Source organism: Coptis chinensis, chromosome 5 (assembly GCF_015680905.1).
Source record: "Coptis chinensis isolate HL-2020 chromosome 5, ASM1568090v1, whole genome shotgun sequence".
In the NCBI taxonomy this organism is placed as follows: Eukaryota; Viridiplantae; Streptophyta; class Magnoliopsida; order Ranunculales; family Ranunculaceae; genus Coptis; species Coptis chinensis.
Genome location: NC_141460.1, coordinates 96447780 through 96468395, shown reverse-complemented (window position 1 = coordinate 96468395; position 20616 = coordinate 96447780). Strand labels below are relative to the sequence as shown.

The 20616-nt window shown below is 36.1% G+C and overlaps 1 protein-coding gene and 1 long non-coding RNA gene across 2 annotated transcripts; one reads left to right on the top strand and one right to left on the bottom strand.

The window, feature by feature from the left end:
* The first annotated feature begins 2475 nt into the window (after window positions 1-2475).
* LOC147500572 (importin beta-like SAD2 homolog) lies at window positions 2476-13161 on the top strand. The gene is made up of 9 exons (XM_086563659.1): window positions 2476-2757; window positions 3502-3629; window positions 9705-9840; window positions 10636-10815; window positions 11205-11343; window positions 11453-11593; window positions 11720-11868; window positions 12589-12672; window positions 12743-13161. Exons 1-9 carry the CDS (start codon window positions 2476-2478, stop codon window positions 12812-12814), a joined length of 1311 nt encoding a protein of 436 aa, XP_086419785.1. The 3' UTR covers window positions 12815-13161.
* Window positions 13162-17212: 4051 nt separating this feature from the next.
* On the bottom strand, window positions 17213-18838 carry LOC147500571 (uncharacterized). The gene is made up of 4 exons (XR_015194706.1): window positions 18729-18838; window positions 18558-18618; window positions 17722-17789; window positions 17213-17311 (listed from the first exon to the last, which is right to left on the bottom strand). It is a non-coding gene; the product is annotated as an uncharacterized LOC147500571 (long non-coding RNA).
* Window positions 18839-20616: the final 1778 nt, after the last annotated feature.

Below are 20616 nucleotides of genomic sequence, written 5' to 3'. Positions count from 1 at the left end.
TCTTGCCGACCTATATGAATATTTTGCCGATCTCCCTTTAGTACGGTTCGAATCGATAAAACCGGTTTTCGCCATGAGATCTTTTGTGAGTTGGTGATCCCCGACGAGGTGGTCGCATCAAGGTCGGCAGAGGAGTTTGTGGATTAAACTACGATTACACCGAAAGTGTAGGCTTTCGGCGCACATTTTGTTTGCTTGTGAAGCCTTTAAGTAGTTTACTTCGCATCGCGGTTTCTCTTAGTGCGGGAGTTTGTACTTCGAGTCTTTGACGATGATGCTTTAGTGTTCAAACGATCCCAAACACTTTTTGCCGTAGACCCTGAATCATCTTCGAAAGTTGACGTAGTCGCTTTCTTGATTGTTATTCTTGCTCTCCAATTGTCGGAGACGAAGGTCTACCTGAGTTGATGGATCGGATACATGAATACCCACTCTCTCAGTCGCAGATGGCCGAGGACCATCGGACTTGGAAAGTGAATTCCCAGCAGAAGGTGAATGCTGAACTTGTGAGGTAAAAGGGATACTTTCACCGTTGTTTGTTTTTCGAGAAGCCATTGACGTAACTTTTGTTTTGTGGTTGAGGGTAGGAGCACAGACGGCGCCAAATATGTTTTAGCAAGATTTGCCAAAACACACCATTGAGGTTGGAAGTAATGTTTTTTTTTGATATGGTGAAGGAGATGGTGATTGGGGAAAGATGAGACCGACTTCGGTTTTGAAGTTGCCTCTACGCACCCAAAGATATTGTTTGGGATAAAGTCTCGATTAAGGTAGTTCGGAAAAAAATGACGGAAGGTTGGATTTTATAGGTAGCATTGGTGATAGTTACTTCCTCGCTCTCCAATATTCCAATCGTGGGATGAAGTTGAACCGGCGAGAACTCGGCCCAATCATGGGATGAAGTTGAGAGGCTGGCGGACAACCGCCACCGTGGGATGAAGTTGAGAATTAGCGGAGAACCGTCGGGTTCGTGGATTGAAGTTGAGAATCGGGCGGAGAACCGGTCCGTTCGTGGATTGAAGTTGGAGAACCGGGCGGGACAACAGTAGCTCGTGGAATGAAGTTGAGAACTGGCGACATCGGTCACTCGTGGGATGAAGTTGAGAACTGGCGGGACATCCGGCCGATCGTGGAATGAAGTTGAAGAACCGGCAGAGAACCGCCACCGTGGGATGAAGTTGAGAACTGGCGGGACATCCGTCACCTCGTAGGATGAAGTTAGAACTGGCCGGAGAACCGTCGGTTCGCGGATTGAAGTTGGAGAACCGGGCGGAGAACCGGCTTTCGTGGAATGTGAAGCTTTGAGCATGGGCTTTTTCAAAGATAAGCTCTGAGCATGGGCTCTGAGCGTGGGTTTGTTTATAGTTGGGCTCTGAGCGTGGGCTTGTTTATAGTTAAGCTCTGAGCATGGGCTCTGAGCGTGGGCTTGTTTATAGTTGGGCTCTGAGCATGGGCTCTGAGCGTGGGCTTGTTTATAGTTGGGCTCTGAGCATGGGCTCTGAGCGTGGGCTTGTTTAAGTTGGGCTCTAATCGTGGGCTTGTTTATAGTTAAGCTCTGAGCATGGGCTCTGAGCGTGGGCTTGTTTATAGTTGGGCTTATATTGGGCCACATTTGTGGGGGCCGGAACAGGGACCTTGGAAATTTGAGAATCAAATTCTCAGGTTAACAAAGTGGAAGCCAGATTTTGATACTAAAATCCAGCGCATTTCTCATGCAATGGTGTGGGTTAAATTACCTAAACTAAAACAACAATTTTGGGACTATGAAATACTCATGGCTATGGGTAGATGTATTGGTTTCCCATCGGAATTGATAAAACAACCTGCAGAGAGAGATTTCGGTTTTATGCAAGCATCGGGTTGATTTAGATCTTTCTAAACCAATTCCAAGCCGATTATAGTCGGTTCCGGATGGACAAGACTTTATCCAGAAAATGAACTCTCAAAGCTTCCAAAATTTTGCTCCCATTGCAAAGTCAATTGGACACTTGATGAAGCGATTGTAAATCTCTACAGAAAGAGATAAGAAATGAGAAAGACATAAACCGGAAAAGGAACCGAGGCAAGAAAATCAGCATGCTACCGGGTTTAAAAATCATCGAAGGAGGCGAATGTAAATCAAAAATAATAATCGAAGCCGGAACTAGTAGGGACAAAGACTCACGGGTGTTCCCATTCCTACTCCAATTTCTACCGCACCGGGGATACATTACCGAAAATGTGGTGGGTCTAGAGGCCGGAGATGCACAAACACAAGAAGTCGAACCGATCACGCTTGATGCTATACCACAAGTTGGGGTAGCAGAAAATATAGCTATTGATGCCGTTGCATTGCTTCCACTAGTTGGGGAATGCAATAAGTGCATCCTTTGAATGCACCTCAAGCCGCTGTTACAGACTACTAATCGCTCTCTAGTCACGCCGCAAATTCTGTTTCTCCAAACTACATTGCAACTCCACTTTCCGAGAGTTACTATGGTGAAGATCCAATTGTGCCGCAAAGAGAATAGTCGAAAGACTTATTCCTATTCTCCCATTGCAAGGACTATGAAGAGTGGAGCTTTAGAGCCAGATTCCTCTTCAACGACGAGAATGGCTGAGTCCAATTCTTCTTCCACTACTGGAAAAGGAAACAGGCTCAAATTATTGAATGAGGCAAATTCACTGCTAAGATCGGTTAATTGGGTTGAACTCGCAGATGAAAATGATAATGCCGAGGATGGTAAAGAAACATGGCAGACCGATAGCAATGAAAAAGTATAAACCTGCATGGATGGTGCAGGAGCATGCTGATGATGAGGATAACTCAAAGGATGGTGAGGAACCATGGCAGATTCAGAAGAAGAAAGGAAGCAAGACAAAGGGGAAAGATGTCGATCCGACTCCTCGTCCACCCAGAGCTAGAAACATTCCCGCAAGATATAAATTAATTACTCTTATTGGAAACACACATGGTTTAGAAATTAGAATGAAGGCTTTATCACCTTCATGGAATATATTTTGTTGGATTCAAAGTGGGAACTTAATCCAGCCCGGGTGGTGTTTAACCTCTATATTGTAACCTTATTATTATATACTAGTAAGCGGGCACGTGCGTTGCACGTGTTTCAAAGATAATTATTTGGGAAAAGAGTGGGGATGGTGTGTTATTTGCTAACTCATCAGTCATTTACACTCAAGAAAATTTTGAGCATACCACTGCTTTAGAAAATACAAACAAAGATTTGCATTTTTTACCAAAAACACAAAGATTTGCATTTACATTGAAATCCAGTATGCTCAAGCAAGTTTTGAATGACATTCTTACAAATAAACTTCTGTTTAATGCTTAATATATTTAGTTACAAAAACGAAATTGGCATAGCCTTGCAGAAAAAAGAACTTCACATTGGCGTTCTCACAAAGATGCTGCTAGCATTTGAAACTCTCATAGACGTCAGATGTGACCCATATGGACCTGTCAATGAATTTCTTTGCCTGACTGAAACAAGGGAATTTTAGGTTCATTCCTTGGGTGTTTACAAATGCCGCCTTGGGGTTAGTATGTCACAGATCAACGGTTCATTGTCTCTTGCTGAATGTGGCGGTTTAAATGCCTTACATCATAAGAATGGAAAGCTTCAGGGCACGTATGTCGTAGAAAATAAAAATTTGCTGAAATGGCCAAGAATCTAAGATTACCTTAAACTGTACATAAGTCCTACTTGTAGAAGCTCATACCCCATTAAAGAAAAGTCTATTTACATGCACATATAGATGAGTTACAAAACTAATTTCTTGTTATTCTAATGGGATATATATATATATTGTAGAGAAAAAAGAGTTTTTTCTGTTTTTTACGTTCAGAGCTGCGCTGGCCAGAGTTAAGCGACCAGCTCGGAAGAAGCGCCAGCGCCAGTCCTTTTTGTGGGCTTCATTAAAGAATCAGCGATTTTGGTTTTGGTATAAAAACAAAATCAGTTTTTGAAAACCCTAACTTTTCCAAAACCAAGAAAGAGAGAGATTATAAGAGAGCAATTCTTTGTGAGTTGAGTGTTCATTCTTTGTGAGTGAATTGAGAGACTTGTGTAATGTTACTCGGGACATCCAAGAAAGCTTGGAACTTCGCGAAGTGTGGAAGTAGGCAAATTGCCGAACCACGATATATCTCGTCTTGTGGTTTGTTCTTCCTTTACATTAATTGTTTTACTTTATATGCTTGTTATTTGATATTGAGAAGTGTTGGGATATTGCTTGGAGGGTGTTGAAGTCTTGTCTAGTGTGAAGGATCGATCTTTGTGTAGGATTGATCCGTTTGTTGTGGGTAACATTGTTTCCGCACTTATATATTCACAACATATATGAATGTGGCTTTATTTGTTGTTTAGGTGTACTCAAATGGAGCAAATATTTACTTTGTAATACTTGTGTAAACATCTAATAGGGGTGTACTCAAATGGAGCAAATATTTACTTTGTAATACTTGTGTGCAAACATCTAATAGAACCACAGTATAAAATTAGATCATGATGGTATTAAAAATCTATGGCAATAAATACAAAGTCTTAATTAATATTTTGACCAAGATGGTCAGATGGTGTTACTTGGTTGAGGGCCTTCTAATTCTAAACGAGTGGTAGTCTTCTAAACATAAGTTCTAATGCAAACTTTTGTACCTTTACAGTTTTGCATGCATTCTAAATGTAGTTAATAAATATAATTGTGGATTGCATGCAGGTCAACTCACAATAAAGTTTCAACTATGAGTATCTAGCTAAGTTGACAAAACTATATATAACAAAATTGCTAAGAATCCAAGATAAGTACCTTAATTAAATTGTGCATAAGTTCTACCTGTAGAAGGTGATAGTCCTTTAGGTAGTGAGCCTGAGAGTCACAAAACTAATCTCATTTTCCTTTTTGGTCCTTTGTCTTTGTCTTTGTCGGTTGTTGGTCGGTAATTCTTTTACTGCTTCATTATAAGCATTAAAATAGTAAAAATAAAACAAACTAACATAAATAGTAAACAACTTCTGTTTGGAAAGCATGTAGGTGTTAGTTTATACTAAATGCATGACCGACCAAGTCCATAGGACATACATTTTGTATAAACCACTCTTAAACAAAGAAAATATTTCTTTATGGTAATAATCATATAAATGCACGCGTAAGAGTAATCAATAATAGAAAATGTGTTAATAAGGTGCATTCGGACCTACTTACCCATAGGGGTTTGTTATGTCCAAGATTGATTGGATGTTGTATGCCTTGGTTTTTTACCAAACAAAAATCATTAATCACCACCCTTCAACCCTCTGAATTAGGACGACGGAACAACACGTTCATTCAAAACTCTGGAAAACATAATCAACTTAGAAGAGATCTTAATTTGCAGCACATATTAAAGACAAAGAAACCTATCAAATGAAGAATCAGTGTATCCAATATCCACTAATATGCTATAAGATGATAAAACCATGCCTTAGGATCAAAGATATGGAAAAAAAAAAAAAAAACACAACAACAACAACAACAATTTTCTTTTCATGTGTCCCATTGGAATGAAATTCACTAAAATATGAGTAGGTTCAGTGTATTTAGAGGGTACATGAAGCTAACCATTTTTCTGTGACAGTTTATGACCTTTAAAGGTAAATGTTGCCTTCTCCAATCCGTACAATACCATTAATCATTTTAGGTAGGCCAACCTTCAAGAGAGCGCAAAATTTTGAACAAAACAAACAACCGAATTGTAGTTACTCAAAAGCAAATAGCACACTGTAGTTCTTATAGACCATCGGTCTATGTTGATATTTTTCATAAAAACGCAACAGGCGAATCATTTCTAGAGGTTTGTGTTTAGTTCATCGTTGTATGCTGAAAATTTATGCAATAACAAAAGTACATTGATCGAAAATTCATTCTATAGAGCATTTCACATTTCCAAAAGATGGACATTCATTGAATCAGAGGAAATTAAATAAATACCAAAAATATTTCCTGGGTGCAATTTATTATGTTGGTATAGGTAATCTAAACTATATGCCTGGTCATGGTCAGAGTACGTTAAAATTTCTAGCTAGCATACAAAGAAGTTACTCAGCTTCTCTCTATTTGGGCGTCTAGTGGTTGTCAAAAGGATCTTATACTTCAAATTACGATAGAATATTACATGATGTCAGTGGTTGATAAACAGTCTTCAACCATGGGATCAAAGAAATGGTCAAAGTCATTCTAAACCATCCAAATAACTAAGCACTTGGCATAATGATCATGAAACAAAAACTGTAGTATGTATTCCATGTTCAGTAATTCTACTAAACAACTAATATGTGAGTTGCATACAAAAGATCACCCATTAATGACAAAATTTATACAATCCAAATTTCAAGTACATTCTTAGGTTCTCAAAGAGACCCAAGCGGAGATTGTACTGATCGAAGTGGTACATCATTAATTCCGACAAATCCAAAAACCGAAATTTATTAAATTTCGACTCCTATCACATTTGGAATTTCGGCTGATTTCAGAATTTCAGATATTTCAACTCTATATTTGAAATTCTGGTTTTTTTAAAATCCGAAATTTCGGGCGGAATTCCGAAGTTTCATTAGGAACCAGGAACTATGGGTACATGTGAAACTCAAAAAGAAATTTAGTTCTCACTACTAAAAGTGTCAAATAGGTGGTAGTGCCGAATAGACACAGTTGTTAGAAAATTAAAAAGTTCATGTCGGGCAGTCAAACCTATAAGTATAATCAGTTGGCAAACAAAACATATAACAGCAAGAAAATAGAATATATACGTGATGAGAATGAACATTCAATAACCTTGATAGTCTGCTTATTGGTATTGAAATGGGTATAAAGCGATCAGTGCACACTTCTTCTTGAGTATGTTCAGAAGCATCTTCTCCTCAACTTAATTCTTCGTGTAATTGATTGAGTAGTAACGCCTGTTCAACCTATAAATCGATTACTTGCAGACGATGTCATCAACAAAAAAAAACAGACTAAGATTCATTCACAACTAAGTTCATTAGCAATTAACAACACATTACGTTTACAGTCTACTCAATACATGCAGTTCTCTTTACAGCAATCACCCGGTTCCAAGTTCTCATATATGATCTAAGTAGTATTATCCTTCATCAGCTATTAAGTTGCTTTCATTTGGATATGATTGAGTTTTCGGAATATTGCCATGTTGGATACTGATACACGGACCCATGTCAATGCCTCTGGTTTGCTAATGAAACAAGTACTAGTGCTTTTGGATTGTTCTTCAAAATAAAAGTCAAGGCTGTATTAATCAGTTGTGACTTCTATTTATTTGTGGGTTACTGAGCTTGCTTTGGGTTTGATGTTTGAAGATTAAAATGATTATTGCGCTTGTTAGTTTACATCGTTGTCCACTTGCATTTAGAAATGTGTTCGACTATCAGACTAGGCCATATCTTAGTTCAAGTCTTGTTAGGACTTATGGATGCATTTGGTAATAGTAGCGGTCAGTTATTTTGAGCCCTTCAGTGGATGGGCTTTCTCCTCCTGATTTTTCTGTTTTAGTTTCTTTTGGCCCACATTCTAGATTGTTGTATCCAAGTGTGTGGACGGTTGAAGACGGATTAGTAGTATTTTCTAGTTAGAAAACCTTGGAAAGTGATTATGAAATTTTTGTATGTATTGTTGAAAGAAATGAAAGGAGTTGTATTCAGGAAATTTATTGTACAGGAGAAAAAGTTGCGTGGATGACAGAGCAATAAGCATTGGTCATGGTTTATGTTGTGAGGATGTCGTGAGATATGAAACCGTTTAAGAATTGGCCAAAGTTACATCATAACATCAACAAATGAAATGCATAAAGATTGTACATGAGTCTTAGTAGTTGATGGGGAGATGCGAGAGATAAAAGTGCATACATATATTGAAGTAAATTTACAATGTTGAAATCATCTCTCGCAATGCCATAATGGTTAGAGATGGGAATTTCTTAAGACTAAATGGTATGCCTGTAGAAACTTGGAACTATATTGGATGTTATTGGTTTGTCTTGGCTAACGTAAGTTTTTCAGTAATAGTTGGAGACTTAAGAAGATACATCAAAACTTTTCATAAGAAGAAAGCAGACACAATTGAGAGATGGGATGGTATGGCATTAGAAACTTGGAACTACATTGGATATTATTTGGTTGTCTTGGCTTACTTGAGTTGTCCAGTAATAATTGAAGACCAAGAAGATACGTCAAAGCTTTTCGTAAGAAGAAAGCAGACACAAATTGCTAGTCATTGAGGCATTTTCTTAAGATCAGAAACTTGGAATCTGGAACTGTGCGATCTTCTTTCCAAAGAGAATGTGGGTCGGCCTAACTAATGTAAGGCTCATTTACAGAAAGACTTGACCACTTGACCACTTAGGGTCCATCTAAAGTAAACTTCAGTATTTCACTTGAGGCCATCCTATAAGACCATCTAAATACTCCATGACTAACCCGTGCCATCATACCCACTTGTTTTGTCCTAACCATGCCACTTCTAATTCCTCCAAAGTTCTGACTCGGATTAAGTTGTGTGTAAATAATATGTATAAATTATTTTTGTTGTTTATTTATAACAATTTCTTGAATCTGACAATTCGCCAACTCGATACGATTCACGATTCGCAAAATATAGAAAACGATCCGTGAGTTGACAACTATGTTTGGAATTAGGTTAAACTTAAACTTATAACCGTTGCTTTTAGTCGTGAATAATAACATGTATTAAAACTTATTCTAACAAGTCATCTGAAAAAGAAAAAAAAAATGATGATGTTTACAACTCAAGATCCTTCAGGATTATGCCTCACCTGAATTATCCTTCGATATTGTAAAACATTGTGGGGGGGACTGAGCAATGTGTTACTCGCCATAATTAATGGCGAGATGGGTTACATCGGTGGTGCTTACAAGTAGGGCGCACTGGAATGGAGTTGTACTTTGTTTGACATGGAGGGGGAGATCGGCGTGCTGGAGAAGACAGGAGTCGGTTGCGAAGACGGAAGGGGCTAATCTGATCTGGAATGAGGAGCTCCATGTGTCAGGGTTAGAGTGGCTAATGTGGGGCAGGAGATTGACAGTTAGATTGTAGGTATTTTGTTGTAATTGGGTGTTTGGGCAGGGTATGTTTGTAACAATGGCGTACATGTAATTTCTTTGTACTTGGGTCATTGCAAGTACCCAGACCAGTACTTGGGTAGTCTGGGGTCTTTGGAGAATTAGCTACTTGCTGATCATCCATATGTAATCTTCTTGATGTTATTTCTAAATTATATAAATGAAACCTTTATATAAGACTGAATTTCTAACATGTCATCTGAAAATTTAATGAACTGTCGTTGCATCATTTTCTATTCTAGAGTAGGCAGATGTAATCTGATACACTTATTTAATGTGTCCTTTCTGTCTTCTTAGAGAAGATAGATCAATGATACTGTTGTATTAGGCTTCTGACTGTCGATGTCTTGTTAGTTTTGCCAAGGGTTTTAGCCTTTTAGGTTCAATAATAAGACAATAATACCTAGGATACTGGATCACCTTACTCTTCATCACTATGAGTCCAGAAGCTGACATTTTTCTCTTGCTCATTTTAATCGTGGCAAATAGTTGCCATTGGCAATTCGTTCAGCAGTTAGTTTATCCTTGATCTATATACAATATGAAGTACTTTACCTACTCTTCTTTGTGCAGTTTCGGATCTTTTGCTGTTATCTTCTTTGTAGATATTTTAGTTCCGCTGGACAACTATATATCCAGGAGTACAGCACATTTCCTGTCATGCAAAGATCCAGACTACCAGAGAAGCCTTTGGAATACGCTCTCATCTGTAAGCTGTTCATGTCCAATAATTCTTGTTAACTGAAACATGTGTTAAGTGCAAATATATGGCGCGTGATACGCAGTAGATGGATCCTCTAGGGAGCTAGCCTAGGCTCACCTACTCCTGTGCAGGCCTGTCATTATGTGCATGACAATAGACAATAAGATTGGCTCCCCCATTCTAAAGACCTTTGATTTTAATTAACTGTCTATTTGCACCATGGAATGGCCTGCCGCCTTAGGCGCCATTGGCAGCCTTAAGCCACCTCAGCGCTGTCTTGGGCTGCTGTCTTTGGCAACATAGCAAATTAGGAATTGTTGTTTGCAAGGAACTGCTCAAGATACTGTTCATTTTGTGAAACAACAAATTGTCTTAAAGGTTAAACTCCTTCATTTAAGTCTTGTTGAACGGTTAATTTGTTCAAGTGTAAATGGATGGCGCTGTTGTTAACACATACTTGATATATTTATCTTCTGTGCTGGATATTGATTGCACAAGATAATGCATGTTTAGATGTATTTTTGTAGTATTTGTACCCATTATTTTCTGTATTAACATGTTTGAAACCATTTGTGTGTGTTGGGTGGGTGTGTGGTGGTGGTGGTGCGTGTGGGGGGTGGGGGATTAGGCAATAGCCTGGACGCCACGCTCAGTGCTGGTACCTAGCTCGCTTCTTCACCCATGAGCATAGGGTGCATGCAAAAGAATAAACTTTTGTATTTTCCGGCAATTAGATGGCTTAGTATTCTTTAGTTTCTTTTTGTTTCTACTCTTGTTACAATCACTTGTTTTGGTATGCAGATCATGGCAGATAAAAATATGGTGGACAGTGATATAGAGCCTGCTCCTAAGCTTATTCAAGTAGTCTTTCAGAATTGCAGAGGCCAAGTCGATCAGTGGATTGAGCCATATCTCAGAATCACAATTGAGCGATTGCGTCAAACAGAAAAGCCTTATTTGAAATGTCTCATGATGCAAGTGGTAAGAATAGTTTTGTATATGGTATTTACTGATAGCAAAATATAATCATGGTAGTAGAATCCCTTCCAGCATGAACTATTTACGGAAAGATTAATGACGTTCTGAAGGGTTATACGGTTATATCATTCACATTCTGCTGAGCCATTCCTAAAAATCAAAGAGTACTTTTTATCCCCTTACCTTCAAGTCGTTTACTGGAATATTGGCCCAATCCATGTTAATGGGACAGTACCTGGATTGATATTTCTAAACCAATTTTCCCAATTGCAAAAAGTTGGTGATGATGATGTTTGACATTTTCTTCATTATATTTTACTGGTCATTTTCACGTAGACATTGAGGTTATTTGGAGGTGAAGGTTTCAATTAATACCTTTTTTCGTTTGGCAGATTTCTGATGCTCTTGACTATAATGCGACTTTGACGCTTAGCATACTTCAAAAGCTTGGGGTCGCAACAGAGGTTTTTAACCTGTGGTTTCAGATGTTGCAACAAGCGAAAAAGAGTGGCATGCATGCACATTTTAGAAGGTAGCTCCAATAACTCTGACCCTTTTTCTGTGGTTCGTCTGTTATTTCTTGCCAACCTTTTATTAGATAGATGCTGATGGAGCTTTTACTAATATGTTTTCAATTCCGGGGTACAAGATAAGAAAATTTGCTGCTTGGGCTTGACATCACTTTTTGTGCTTCCTGGAGATAAGTTGCCAGGGGAGGCTTTGGGGCGAGTTTTTAAGGCAACATTGGATCTGCTTGTTGCTTACATGGATCAAGTGGCAGGTGGTTCATTGAACTCTGTATTTCTAAAGTGATATTATTATTATTATTGATTCTTTTTTGTATTTCGAGTTGTGTATTGTGCGATGCTGCTTCTTCTCCTTATCTGCTTCATCTTTATATGAACAGAAGCAGCAAAGCAGGAAGACGACGAGGACGCTGATGATAATGGAATGGACGGTTTCCTAACTGAGGATGAAGATGATGATGAGGAAGGGTCTGACCGGGAAATGGGAGATGAAGCTGATAGTGTTAGATTTCAGAAATTAGCTGCTCAGGTGTGTCCGATTTTGGCTTTTAAAATGTTTTCAGATTTCAGTATTACACGAGTGGTTGAAGTCTTTTTAATGACTGAAGTCTTACTTAAAACTTCAGTTCAGTGGAATGAGATGAAAAATTGGCTATTACAAACAAGGTAACTAATGTGCAAGGGAAATATAAGCTGCCAAAGCTGAGTATTAAGTATTAACGGAGGCATGAAATGAGCACTCACCTGAGTAAATGCAATAAGTTATAGATGTTGATGAATGTACCAAATCTTTCTACTATGCTGTTGTTTTCAACTCCTGGTTACACATGAAGTCAACCCGATGTTAAATGACTGCGGGCCTTGTCAGAAATGTTCTACTACTCGGATAAGAGGGTTTGCCACTAGTCACTAGTCAAGAGTCCGGCTTTGGCATTTCTGAATATATATTTGAACCCTTGTTTGTGCTCTTTACTGCTTTTGGATAAAGGACATTAAATACACATGTGAAAATGAAAATGGGAGAACCAGGAGTTGAGCTGTTTTCTTTTCCCTGCTTTTGTTTTAGTGACATGCAATGATTTGAATAGGAGAAGTCCTAGCATTAAATTGTTTAATTTTCCATCCTCTAGTAAAGAAAAAAGAAAATTGATTTTAATTTTATATTTTTCTAATGTATTCGCACCGTCTTCAAATTTTTTTTTTCTGATTGTAGATGTTGATCCTCGTCACTGCTGATTCTATATTACAGGCAAAAGCTTTTCGTTCAATCGAGGATGACGATGATTACAGTGATGATGAGGAGTTGCAGTCACCAATGTGGATACCATCAAAGGTAATTTGGACTCAAACTTTGAGTTCTCTTCAATTGTGTTTTCAATACCTGACAATGTATTTGCTTAAAGCCCTCCAAGGTATGGACCCAGCAAGATTCCAAAGCCTTATGCAGATGCTTGATTTTCACTATCAGGCGTTAGGCTAGTGGTGTGGGCCGTGTGGCTCAGCATGCTGAACAGAGAAGAGCAGAAATTGAGAAAGATAAAGTGAATAAGGCAGAGTTGGCTGCCTCATGATTTAAGTTGTGTTCAACATGTCGTCAATTCAGTTTTGATTGTCTCCCTATTCTTGCTGGATCCATCTAACATGTGCTAAAGCGAGAGCAGTACAAGATCCGTTTATTATTTGCCGGCATCTTCTCTAGAAAATATTGAATATTTGCACAGTTACCAAACCATACTGACAGTTACCACTTTCCTTGCTTGATTGTAGAAAAGTTTGAACTAATTTATTTATTATTACCAAGCAATATACAATGAAATATAGATAGCTGTTGATTTTTCCAAACCCTAATTAATGGATGGTGATAATTGACTTCAAACATAAATTTGAACAATGATTTATTTACCAATGTGTTGATTTAGATTTGGTAATTAATAATTATATATTCTTAAAACGGTAACTATATTTGATCAACTATTTATTTCGTATTGATTTAGATTTGGTAATTAATAATTATATATTATTGAAACGGTAACTATTGTTTTGTAATTCATAATTCCTTTTATGATTTCACGGATTCTCGGAAAAAAAAGATTTAATTCCTTTTATGATATTAAGGCACGATTTACGGGTGATTATATTATGGCACAATTTATCTCCCAAATGTACATGTGGAGTTTCTATTATTGTAACTCTGTGGTTTTGGTTTTCTAACAGGGAAATCTAGGCTGGAACCGCTGGATACATGTAACAGGTAACAACAGGTGTACGATAGGTTAAAAGTCAAGAGTCAGAGAAAAGCGGCACTCTGTCTCCCCGTGCGTTTCAAACTTCTTTTGCTATCTATCTAACCATCTAACCTCTTATTAGCCATATTTGCATTCTCCTCCCCATAGTACAAAATATCCCGATATATCGCGATATTTGGGAATATCTATCCATATTTCAGAAAAAGATATATAAATATCACGATATGTTAAGAGATATATACGACTGCAAATATCTACGATATTTTGACGATATTTGTGATATTTGGGGATATTTGGAGATATTTAGCGATATTTTGTGTATATAACAATTTTATTTAATATTTACCATTATATTTTAAATAAATATAAATAATGTATCATGATATATCAAGAAATATCCACAATATCCACGATATTTGTCGATATTTTGGATATATCCACGATATTTGCATGTGAAACAATGTCAAATATCCCCAAAGAGAGAGATATATCCACGATACATATCTAGAAATTGAGTATCGATAAATACCCATATCCTGATATTTTGTACTATGCTCCTCACAGCCTCCTCTCCTATCTTCTCAACCTTCTTTCTTTTCCTTCCTTTGTTTTCATGTGGCATCGTTTATCCAGTAGTATTTGTATTTAATCATTATGGTTTTGTTTAGTTGTTTCAATTTTGTGTGTGATGTGACAAGTTGTTGTGCGGTGAAGAATTCAATGACTATGGCCTCTGATATGGGTGCATCCCACATGTTAATGCCTATGTCTAGATCTTGTGTTTCCGAGCACCAAATTGTCAACTACAGTCACCAGCATATGTCTTTGATGCTTAAATTTTTTGTTTTACCTTGTAATTTGGTTTTTTCATTTAGATCTGAGGCCTTTTTAATTTTGTTTTTCTGTATGTTTATATATATGAAAGATGATTTTTCAATTGTTTGCCTAGTTGTTTCAATTTTGTTTGTGATTTGTGGAGAATTTTATAAATATGTCCTCTGGATCTGTGTGTGATTGCCTGGAACATGAAAGTTTTTTTTTTACGCTAGAAGTATGATAAAAAAGAAATTACTCTTTCATTATTATTATTTTTTACTCCTAAATAATTTTGACTCGTATATATAATATAAAAAATGTTAATTTTGACTCTTATATATTAATATAAAAAAGTGTTAATTTTGAGTCTTATATATTTATAAAAAATTGTTAATTTTGAGTTTGACTTTCTATTGAATAATAAACTAAACCCTTACATTCTTTTCTTTTTCTCGATAAACTAACCCTTACTTCTAGCGCTGATTCCCTTCTCCTTCCAAAATTGTCTCTCGGACGGGATATCTTCTTTCTCTCTCGGTGATATCTTCATTCTTCTCTCGGATACCCATCTATTTCTCTATTTCTAAAATGACTTACATTTCTAAAATGAATAGACTCCGAAACTATATTGTTCCTTTTCAAAGACCCTTTTTTTATTATTTAAATGATAGACAATAACATAAAGTGTCACTGAAAAAAGTATTTAGAAATAGTTATCGAACATGAAAGTTTTTTTTTTAAGCTAGAAGTATGATAAAAAAGAAATTACTCTTTCATTATTATTATTTTTTACTCCTAAATAATTTTGACTCGTATATATAATATAAAAAATGTTAATTTTGACTCTTATATATTAATATAAAAAAGTGTTAATTTTGAGTCTTATATATTTATAAAAAATTGTTAATTTTGAGTTTGACTTTCCATTGAATAATAAACTAAACCCTTACATTCTTTTCTTTTTCTCGATAAACTAACCCTTACTTCTAGCGCTGATTCCCTTCTCCCTTCCAGCTTGTCTCTCCGGACGTGATATCTTCTTTCTCTCTCAGGTGATATCTTCATTCTTCTCTCAGATACCCATCTATTTCTCTATTTCTAAAATGACTTACATTTCTAAAATGAATAGACTCCGAAACTATATTGTTCCTTTTCAAAGACCCTTTTTTTATTATTTAAATGATAGACAATAACATAAAGTGTCACTGAAAAAAGTATTTAGAAATAGTTATCGAACATGAAAGTTTTTTTTTTTTACGCTAGAAGTATGATAAAAAAGAAATTACTCTTTCATTATTATTATTTTTACTCCTAAATAATTTTGACTTCATTATATATAATATAAAAATGTTAATTTTGACTCTTATATATTAATATAAAAAGTGTTAATTTTGAGTCTTATATATTTATAAAAAATTGTTAATTTTGACTTTGACTTTCCATTGAATAATAAACTAAACCCTTACATTCTTTTCTTTTTCTCGATAAACTAACCCTTACTTCTAGCGCTGATTCCCTTCTCCCTTCTCCCTTCCAAATTCCTTCCCTTCTCCCTTCTCCCTTCCAGCTTGTCTCTCCGGACGTGATATCTTCTTTCTCTCTCAGGTGATATCTTCATTCTTCTCTCAGATACCCATCTATTTCTCTATTTCTAAAATGACTTACATATATTGTTCCTTTTCAAAGACCCTTTTTTTATTATTTAAATGATAGACAATAACATAAAGTGTCACTGAAAAAAGTATTTAGAAATAGTTATCGAACATGAAAGTTTTTTTTTTACGCTAGAAGTATGATAAAAAAGAAATTACTCTTTCATTATTATTATTTTTTACTCCTAAATAATTTTGACTCGTATATATAATATAAAAAATGTTAATTTTGACTCTTATATATTAATATAAAAAAGTGTTAATTTTGAGTCTTATATATTTATAAAAAATTGTTAATTTTGACTTTGACTTTCCATTGAATAATAAACTAAACCCTTACATTCTTTTCTTTTTCTCGATAAACTAACCCTTACTTCTAGCGCTGATTCCCTTCTCCCTTCTCCCTTCCAGCGCTGATTCCCTTCTCCCTTCTCCCTTCCAGCTTGTCTCTCCGGACGTGATATCTTCTTTCTCTCTCAGGTGATATCTTCATTCTTCTCTCAGATACCCATCTATTTCTCTATTTCTAAAATGACTTACATATATTGTTCCTTTTCAAAGACCCTTTTTTTATTATTTAAATGATAGACAATAACATAAAGTGTCACTGAAAAAAGTATTTAGAAATAGTTATCGAACATGAAAGTTTTTTTTTTACGCTAGAAGTATGATAAAAAAGAAATTACTCTTTCATTATTATTATTTTTTACTCCTAAATAATTTTGACTCGTATATATAATATAAAAAATGTTAATTTTGACTCTTATATATTAATATAAAAAAGTGTTAATTTTGAGTCTTATATATTTATAAAAAATTGTTAATTTTGACTTTGACTTTCCATTGAATAGTAAACTAAACCCTTGCATTCTTTTCTTTTTCTCGATAAACTAACCCTTACTTCTAGCGCTGATTCCCTTCTCCCTTCCAGCTTGTCTCTCCGGACGGGATATCTTCTTTCTCTTTCAGGTGATATCTTCATTCTTCTCTCAGATACCCATCTATTTCTCTATTTCTAAAATGAATAGACTCCGAAACTATATTGTTCCTTTTCAAAGACCCTTTTTTTATTATTTAAATGATAGACAATAACATAAAATGTCACTGAAAAAAGTATTTAGAAATAGTTATCAATCAAGTTTTGTGAAAGATTTAGGCAGTTACTTATCCCTGAAAGGTTCAGTCCTTCTGGTAAGCTAAGCTAGTCCAATCTGGAGTACCAAGAACACAGCATATTTTGGAAAGTTGATATGTTTCACTGCAAATGCACACCAATAATCTTTAGTATCAAGTTCTGTTTTTACCAAAGATTCACTCCGCTGTTCTTCCACTCTAGATATTTTTGAAGTTTGAACTTATCCACTAACAAACATCTTTCTATTGCAAGGGAAGGTATCCCTCTAAACCCACTGCAGCCAAGGTAGAAGCCAATAAAATTTCTTGATAGCTCTGATGAATTTCTGAGCTCATCAAATTGCCAATTCAGGCTGGACACAAGCACGCAGCTTGCTGTCGTGCATTTAATTTCCCTCATGCTAGCTACATGTAATTGTGCAATTATCTTTGCACATTGATTTGAAAGCAAAATTGTTTCTACTATTCACCAAAAATTTATTTCATATCCATGCAAAGAACAAAGGACGCCTAAGATTTGGATAATAAAAATACCTTTCACCAGGAAAAATAGGAAATGACGTGAAAAGCTCAGCTAAAATTGCGCCAACAGCCCCACATATCTGCAAATCAATTATTACTCAATTAATGAAAAGATATAAGAATACCCACATCAATATAGTAGTACATGAATGGCAATAGATAAAACAAACTAGCAAAAAAAATTGAAATATAACAAATAATAGTTAAGCCTGATGAAAATGCACATATTTGTTTCTAAAATGACTAACTTCAGGGGTATATGGTCAACCAATATCTGCACACCGGCAGAGATATCAATACATGTTTTCCTCGACGAAAGTACGAAAAATGATAATACAAATGTTATAAAAGTAACTTCGATTATCACTTTGGGAGAAGAATTTCGAGCAAACAACTCAGTTCTTTGTTTCTTAGTTTTCTTCTTAATCTGTAAACAGATACATAAATAAATGGCCTATATAGCCTTTAAAGAAGACTCTAGATACTAGAAACCTCATTAACTATATCACACATTTTAATTAGACTTTTCATTATCCTAGATACAATTTAACTTTCACCAAGACTCTTTGACTTCTAGAAATTTGGTTTAGTTTTCCAACAACAGATGCCTCATGAAAGTAGAGAATGCTAGCTTGCACATCAAGAGCAAAAGAGCTTGCTGTTGGTTCACAAAAAATTTCATGACCATTAGTTGTTTGTGCAGGGAGAGGACTTTGACATGCAAATTATTTAGATCACAATAGACGATTTATTTTATTATTATATTTTTTCATTAATTATATTTTTTTAAATATTTGATGATTAATTGAGGATTGTTTGATTTAGAGAAAAGGTAAGGAACCACATACCAATAGCAGGAGTGACAGAGTGTATGATGATGATTGCAACAAGACCTCTGGTGCTCGGTACCTTCAGATATAGGACAAGAGATGAAGAGAAATGATAAATAATGTTTATCATGCCCAAACCAACTTGCATGGATAGCAGAAAATGTGGTAGTACAGTTCAAAGCTACTCACCAGCATGTAGAAACATAGTCGGTGTATGGTGGTGGCTTTGACGATACTTCTCTTGCCAATCCAAAATCAGCAATCTTTATTTTCTCGTTAGTCACCAGCAGATTCTCTGAAGGCACACATTTTTTTTTTTATCACTTCCCATACAAATAATCTTGTATTTTATGTGAATGCGTAGAAACAGATGTTTACTACACAAGTGAAACAAGTCAATACAAAGCAAAACATACCAGGTTTCAGGTCCCGATGAAAATATCCATTGCTGTGCATGTATGAAAGTTCTTGTAACACTTGAGAGATTAGGCTTCGTATATCTGCCTCTGGGAGAGGGCTTTGCCTACTTCTCATGATATGGAAAAGATTAAATTCCTGGAAACACGGCGATAAGAGTAAACTATATATAAAAACGGTCAAAATTGCATTGAAAAGAAAACAAGCCTTACATCTTATCGCCATAAATACATAAAATGATATGATGCTAAATTTCTAGATTAATTCATCACATACTAAATCCAAGTTTCAGGCAGTTGACCTTGTAAATCTCAAGACCTTACCATGTACTCAAAGATGAAGAACAACTCCTGATTCTCCCGAACACCTTCCTTCAACTTAACTGTAGAGAAAAAAGGCGTATTTTTCTTTTTCATGGCTAGAGCGCACCTGCCCCTCCGATGGGCGCGACCCTCCAGTCTTTTGGGCACACCGCAAGATACGATGGAATTCACCAGCCCAACCTCCAGTGTTTTAGCACTACGCCTCACGATGAAAGCGACCAGCCCAACCAATTTCAGCCCGAAATTCACTGTTTCGGAAGCTTTTCCGAAATAGTATAAAAATAGGTTTTTTCTGTAGAAACCTAACTTTTCCAAAACCAAGAAAGAGAGAGATTATAAAAGAGCAATTCTTTGTGAGTTGAGTATTCATTCTTTGTGAGTGAATTGAGAGACTTGTAATCTGTTACTCCGGACATCTAAAGTAAAGCTTGGAACTCGCATGTGGAAGTAGGCAAATTCTTAGAACCACGATATATCTCGCCTCTTGTGGTTTGTTCTTCTTTTACATTAATTGTTTTACTTTATATACTTGTTATTTGATATTGAGAAGTGTTGGGATATTGCTTGGAGGGTGTTGAAGTCTTGTCTATTGAGAAGGATCGATCCTTGTGTTGGATTGATACATTTGTTGTGGGTAACGTTGTTTCCGCAGTCATATATTCACAACAATTGGTATCAGAGCGTAAGTATACGACCTAGGATTTTGAGTTTAGTGCTCGAAATTTGTGTAGACAAGGTGTTCGATTAAATTCCGAGGTGAAATTTCTTTTTTTGGGTTATTATGTGTAACTTGAAAGATGGCTCCCAAGATGTCAAACGCAAGGTTTGAAGTAGAGAAGTTTAATGGAAAGAATAACTTTGGGATTTGGCAAGTCCAAGTAAAGGACATCCTCATCCAACAAGGTTTGCACAAGGTTTTAAAGGGGATTAAATCTAAGGCGGCGCGTATGAGTAATGATGATTGGGAAGAGTTCGATCTTCAGGCTTGTTCATCAATCCGATTATGTCTTGCTAATGAGGTCATGTATAGTATGATGGGAGAAAATACATTACCGCCGGTATTTGGCTCAAACTAGAGTCTATGTATATGACCAAGAGCATGATCTAACAAAATGTACCTTAAGAAGCGTCTTTTATCGGTACATGATGGTCAATGGTTCAACGATGCAAGAGCACGTTAGTGAGTTCCGTCGGCGTCTAGCCGGATTATTTGAATGTTGGTATGAAGTTGGATGATGAGGATCAAAGCGGCATGTTTAATATTCTCCTTACACGAAAGCTATGAGCATCTAATGACTACATTCATGAAACGAGAAGTTGTCGATCTTGGACGAAGT